At 49.1% G+C, this 7,169-nt stretch overlaps 1 protein-coding gene across 1 annotated transcript; it reads right to left on the reverse strand.

Annotated features, from left to right (window-relative positions):
- Window positions 1-893: 893 nt before the first annotated feature.
- Window positions 894-1,325, reverse strand: LOC119406713 (E3 ubiquitin-protein ligase RING2-A-like). Its single transcript, XM_037673444.1, has one exon. It carries the CDS (start codon window positions 1,323-1,325, stop codon window positions 894-896), a length of 432 nt encoding a protein of 143 aa, XP_037529372.1.
- Between the last annotated feature and the right edge of the window lie 5,844 nt (window positions 1,326-7,169).

Consider the following 7,169-nt stretch of genomic DNA (forward strand, 5'->3'; position numbering starts at 1 on the left):
CGTCGTCTTGCAACCGCACCTACGTGGAACCTTTATAAACAGCTCCTCCCTCCCCCACCTAAACTCTCCAGATGAATCCAGCCGGGCAAGAGCGTATCCAGCGTCAGCGGGCGCTGACTGGCGAAAGAGAGCGTCGGCGCGGGGCAAATTACGAGGTGAAGGCTCAGCAAGCAGCCGCCGCTCGACAAAAGCGACAACAGCTAGTGCCTTCTCCAAACGAAAGCCTAGCGAGCAGCTGCAGAACGTAAGACGACAACAGAACCCCAGCGTCGTTAAAGCTCAGACCGCTGCGGCTTGTCAGCGCAGGCAAGTCAATCCTGAACTCAAAGTAAAGCAAGCGTAGGTGAAACATCTACAGCGCGAGACTAATCCAACCACGGTGCGTGAGATGGCAGCTGCCGCGCAGCGTCAAATGCACCAGAATAACTCACCCGCGGTGTGTAAGGAGGAGGCCGCCGCGAAACGGCAACAGCGCCAGAACAACCCAACCGCCTTCAGTGCGCAACAACACAACCATAGTATAATAGCATTTAATGGCCATTTCACATTACCGCATAGCACATAACGTTAAAACCTCACGATACCATAGTGACCATATTGCAATAACAACGATAGCACCAATACCAACAAAACAATAAGGACAGCGCAGCGGGAATCGCTGGTGCCCGTGCTACGCACTACCTCAGGTTTCACAGTAGCGGAGCTACATTCTTTTCTTTTTTCCCTCTTATTTTGGCACCACTAGTAACGAGGCGGTGTCTGTTATGACGTCCGTGCCGCTCAGGTGGCACTGGTCATAATCCTCGATGCAGCGAAAGCGTTGCCGGTCGCCGCCGGTGACAACTCGCGTAATATCAGTCCGTGACGCTCTCGACAGCAGGGCAATCGCGAATTCATTGCTGCACGTTTTGCCCCTCGGTTCTCTTGTCTTGAGCTATCCGAGCGTCCTGGTGACCAGTGGGACAGGCAGCGTTACCTTCGTCCTTGTTTAAAAAGAGTGCAGCAATCAGCGTGTCCATACGAAGGTCACGGTGCAGCGATCGCTTAGACGCGATCTTTGTGCGACATTCGGGGCACGTATTGTTGCACCTCGCCAAAGCAGTGGTGATGCACTTCTCGCAGAAGCGATGCCCGCACTCCCTGGTTGCGACGGTGTCCTTCAGCAAGTCGAGGCACACGGTGCACGTGAACTCTCTACGAACGCTGTCGGAATGCACAGCTACCTCAGTGCTGTCCGTGATGACCTTCTCAGCCGTTCGCTGTTGCTCGTAGGGACTCAGCTGCCATTCGCTGCTGGCAGAATTTGCTCTACCGGACGCTTTCATCTAGAGAAGCAATATGAGACAGACACTCACGCCGTTCCAGCGATGTCGTTTCCATGAAATATGCATGAAAGAAGTGGCATTGAACAAGAACGACAGAGGTCGCGCATCTTGTAGAGCACTGCGTTATCTCGACCAAACACTTCATCGTGAATGCAAACAACGTCAGCACGTTATTTTTATAGCGATAACACGCGTACGTTTCTTTTTCTTCTTCTTCTTTTTTTTTTTCTGAGAGACGGGTTTTTCACAATCAAACTTTTGAATGCTGGCTGTCGTTCAGCGCCTGCCGCGCCTGAATGTACGGATTTCGACTGTTTCCGATTGTTCTACTCATGATTGCATGCACGACACCTACACGTAACCGAGTATATCATGAAGCCTGTGCGAGCACCATCGATAAGGCCAGTAATAATGCGGTATGTACTATGGCGATAATGTAGGATGACGGGTGCACCAAACGCCCATGCGTTTCACTGCACTTTAGCATCGACGAACGACGACCGTCCTCACACGCCACGGTGGTGTAGTGGCTCTGGTGCTTGACTTCTGATACGAAGGCCGCGTGATCAAATCCCGGCCACGGCGGCCGCATTTCGATGGAGGAGAAAGGTTAGAGGCCCGTGTACTTATATTTAGGTGTACGTTAAACAGCACCAGCTGGTCAAAATTTGCTCTACGGTGTCTTTCATAGGCATCTCGTGGTTTGGGACGTAAAACCCCAGCAATAATTAACAGCGGCGATGTTTAAGCCAGCCATAATCCGCCCAACGCAAATAAAAAAAAAACTCCGCATCGCGATGATGTCACCGCACGTTGCCTAGCAAACGGTTGCGCAGCTGTGCGGCTTCTTCGCTAGCCTATTCGTCGCGAGATCGGGCTACAGGTGGCAGCACCATCTCCGCGCTAGTGTGTATAGGCGGTTTTCGGCGCGTATACAAACGCACACAACAGCGCTTCGTTGTGAGCGATTTGACCCGATTATCGGCAAAGAAAATGCGTCAACTGTAGCTTCCTGGTAATATGTGCGCCCTTCATTCCCGAATTAATGCACGAAGCGCGCCAAACGTTACTATTACTCGTGAGAGAAGCGCCTTCTTTCAAGAAAGGGGTTGCTCGCCTTCGGCAACAGTCGGCGTTTTCGCAATGGATGAAGTTCTCTTGTTGTTTTATTTGTACATGTTTAGCTTTTGTTCCACCTACTACGCACTGATGTAGTGCGACTGAATTAAGTTGTATTTACTTCTTGCCTCATCTGGATGCCCCCCAACAAAAAGAAAGCACGCGTATTCCTGCACAAGTTCAAATAGCACTTTGTGCACTACGCGCTCAAATATACATCTGCATTTCTTATTCACTTCTCCATGACATGTTAGACAGTTGATGAAAGCTACGTGGCTGACAGCGCTTTAGCGCTACGGAGATGTTTAACACGCACACGCTTGTTTTTATTCCAGTAACAGTACACAAAGGTAACCGTACAGCACGGAACTTCTTCGATTGATTACTTGCACGGCAGTAATGGAACTAAGGCCCGGTTATTTCACCGGATAAAAGTGCGTTTTTTCATGCGAATAATGTCCGCTGCCTTCCGTCAGTCTATAACAACGCAACACAAATGCTCAAGATAATGTAAAGAAAAAAAGATGCGGCTTCGCGTGAGATTACTATGACATAAACGTAAAGTACGCAGTTTGGACTAAATTTGGTCATCAGGGCTCTTTAACGCGTACATTTATCTAAGTACACAAGTGTTTTTGTATGAATTTCGCCACAAGTTAAAATTGCGCAAGGCAACTCAGTTTTGCGATTTCCATGTCATTCCATTTTCAGTTCTTTTTAGGGGACAATTTAATTACCGAAGTGCCAGACGTAACTTGACAGAAATATTTCTCTGTAGTGGGACCAGGACCGTACACAACTAAAGCTCGTCGCGTAACCTATAAACTACATATTTGAAGTTTAAGGCGCGAATAAGACTCGGACGAAGATAAGGAACACACACACGGAGCGCCACACACACACGTGGCGCTCCGTGTGTGTGTTCCTTATCTTCGTGCGAGTCTTATTCGCGCCTTAAACTTCAAATATGTTAAACCAACAAGCCCAGTCTGCCATTCTTACATACTATAAACTACAGTCCCGAAGTTATACACCTAACCAAACGCGCATGTGCATGAGAGCCCTTTTTTTACCACCCAGCTGCCAGAAGGCTATATTCACATGAGATTTAATACTTCTCATCTTTAGGACAACGCCAAGTGCACTTTGCAATGCACTTGTACCACAGAGCGGCACCTACACTGATATGACTCTCGTGAACGGAGAGTACGACGACCACACACAGCACTCTCGACAAGTGCACTCACTGATCTTATTACAGTACATATACAGCCGATCAAGGCGAAATGCTTGTTTACATCGTGTTAGGCATACGCACGAGCGGTTAAAGTTGCACTAACGCAACGGAACAAACCGCCTGTTGAGGACCTGCATGACGTACGCGCACATGCAACCACAACGTGGCTAGCAGACGACGCATGGAGCAATCCACATTAGGCGCGGTTCAGCCAGAAGCCGCCAGGCGGCGACTCCGCTCGATCTCGCGGCCAATACACTTTCCGCCACCAGCCCGCCTGCCTGGACACTGCGTGCAACCGCTCGGTCGCGCCAGACAAAGACGTCACGGGCAACTGCGCATGCGCTCCTTTGTTATGTATAAAACCGGCGCGTGGCGCCAGATGCAGCCATGAGGAGACCGAAGAAGTTTAGCACCACTGGCGGAAATCGTGGGGGGGGGGGAGGTCAGGGGAGTCCTAACCCCCCTTTGTGTTCAGGCTGGGGGGACATCCCTTGCAAGTGTCCCCCCTCGAGATTTCAAATGCCACATATTTGAATTGCATGATAGTGAAGTATAGTGCAAACAAGTTTTTCTTTGTCAGTACCTGTTTATTTTGTAGTGTGTAGGCCTGTGTTTAATGCCCCTCAGCTGTGTGACACTCGCAACTGCCGCTCGACCGCTTTCGGAGAAGACTCAATCGAACAATGCAATTACATGAGCTGGGAAACCCTGCCCGTTATTTAAAATTTTATTTCAAAAATATGACTTTAATTTTTCCATAAATAAAAATACAAACAAAATGGCCACCATGGCAGGATGTGTGTCCCCCTTTGCGACATTTTTGGATTTACGCCACTGGTTCGCACTGCTGATGAGGAAGCAGCTTACCGGGAATCGCGGCACGCTGCCAAGCGAGACTCCACCGCCTCCACCGCCTCAGCCCAACGCCACCGCTCAGCCACCGCCTCAGCGCTCGCCGTGTGGCGAGAGAGAGCGAACTGCGCGCGTTCACTATGAAAATTCTCTTTCTGCGCTGAACTACCACTCGCAAGGAACAAGAACGCGCCCTCGCCCGCGAGAGACAACGCTGACGCAGACAGCGTCTACTAGCGAGATTCTTGAGTGATCATGTAGGGAAGGGTGTTTCAGCTTCACCAACGGGAAACCTGAAGGGGGGCGAAGCATGCAGTGTGCGTCGGTGTTTCCCACAGCAAAATCACTGCTAATGTGCAATGAGAGATAGAAGAGAGATGAGACACAGAGACCCGCAGTGCGCATTTAGTTAGGGTCCACGCTGCGAATCTTTATTTTTCAGCTACGCACAAGAGAAATCTCCCGCCGGCACTACATTGCAGGTCAAGACCCAGTGCCTATATACACAGGGTGGCCGGTGAACGGTTGTGCAATGCGAGCAGTCGGTTTTTTCATTCAAAAAACCCGCTAGCAGACGCTGCCTGCGTCGGCGTTGTCTCTCGCGGGCGAGGGCGCGTTCTCGTTCCTTGCGAGCTGGTAGTTCTGCGTTCATCACAGAAAGAGCGTTTTCATAGTCAACGCGCGCCTTTTTCTCTCTCTCTCGCCACACGGCGAGCGCTGAGGCGGTGGCGCCCTCTCTTGCGCTGAAGCAAATGGGCAGGACACGACGATGCACGTTGCGACAGCAGACGCTCAAACAAATGAACAGGTCACGATGATGCCCACCGACACGCCGAGACCCTAAGGTGCTTCGCCACTAAAAAACTGATTGCTCGAGCTGCGCAACCGTTCACCGGCCACCGGCGCACACTGCATGCTTCGCCCTTACCCAATTTTTTTTATTATTATGGCCATCCTCGCCGCTTCAATGCAGTGCCAGTGTTACTTGTGTATACTGAGAGCGGTATACTTGTTTTGCTGAGTTCAGTCTTTAGCGGCTTTATTGCTGCACTCTTCACTATCATAACATTCATGTTAAAGCACAAAGCTTTTAAGCGCACATAAAACGAGGACCGAAGATTTAAGAACTTGGCAGGACAGCGCTTAACTCACAACTGAAATTTTTATTGAACAGAATAACATTTAAAAGCACAAGAGAACCAATTGCACATGCGTAGTCGAACAAGAGGCCTAACTGCCTTCAGGACCAGAACAATGAACAATGATAAGAGCATAGTGAAACTAACAATCTTCACTTATCAAGAAAGTCAAACTCCTTATCGTGTAACGTGATGGAGTTTCTGGATAAGTGAAAATTGTTAGTTTCGCTATGCTGTTATCATTGTTCTGGTCCTGAAGGCAGCGTGTAACGTGATGGGGTTTCTTGATAAGTGAAGATTGTTAGTTTCGCTATGCTGTTATCATTGTTCTGGTCCTGAAGGCAGCTAGGCCTCTTGTTCGACTACGCATGTGAAGTTGGTTCTCTTGTGCTTTTAAGTGTTATTCTGTTCAATAAAATTTTCAGTTGTGAGTTAAGCGCTGTCTTGTCAAGTTCTTAAATCTTCGGTCCTCGTTTTTATGTGCGCTTAAAAGCTTTGTACTTTAACACGTATGTTCACCAACTAGCCCATCTCACCGTCTTGTTGCACTATCATAACCATGAGAAATCTCGTGGATGTGGCCCATGGTACGACGTAATCGTAGCGGCGCAGCGCACGGCCCGAAGTTAGCTACGCAGTTAGCTCTGGCGAACTGTGGGATTTTATTTTTAACCTGCCTTCTTAATTTCCTTTGCATGTATTGTGGTTTGCATGTTCTGTTTGCAGCGTCGGGACGATGCTTTTCTAGTGCGTGTGTGTGTGGGGGAGGATGAGGGAGGATTGCCACGAGCGCTAGTTTATTTTCACGTGTGCGGGCTTCACTCACAAATGAAGTGTTGCACGCGTTATCCCTCATTGCAAGCTCCGCCTAAAAAGCATCAGTACGTTCTAGAATGTTGTCGACGATTCGCAACCATTTTCTGCGCACCACGAACAACCTTACACAGCACCGACGTACTAAACTGCAAAACGATTCCCATCGATTCCCAATCATTTTCTGCGCAACACGAAGAACCTCGCACAGTATTCACGGATTTCACTGCGACATCTTTTTTTCGTATAACGACAGCGATCAGCAATTGCTCGCGATGACCACGTCATGACGAGGGAAATCTAGGTGCTGAAGGCAATGTTGGCTGTGATGTAACTGTTCCGAGTCAAAATTACGCCGATATGGCACGAACAATAAACGCTGGTAACGAAAATACGTGCATTACCTTGCCCATTATTTTCGTCTTTGAATCCGTGAGTACTGTGCAGCCGCCCATACCTTTAGTTAGCTTTGCGCGAGCGGTGCCTTCTCTAAAGCCCCATAATCTAGGATGAACGCGCTTTAGCCTTCTCAGTGCATCAGCACCATATGACGGAGCGAAGTTGCAAAAAAAAAAAAAAAAAAAAACGAGAGAGAGAAAGATAATTGGGCAGCTACGACCTAGTGGTGCGAAGACATCGAAGGTGGTGGCCTTCCCTTTCTCCTCACTCTCACTTCCCTTT

Source organism: Rhipicephalus sanguineus, chromosome 10 (genome assembly GCF_013339695.2).
Source record: "Rhipicephalus sanguineus isolate Rsan-2018 chromosome 10, BIME_Rsan_1.4, whole genome shotgun sequence".
Classification (NCBI taxonomy): domain Eukaryota; kingdom Metazoa; phylum Arthropoda; class Arachnida; order Ixodida; family Ixodidae; genus Rhipicephalus; species Rhipicephalus sanguineus.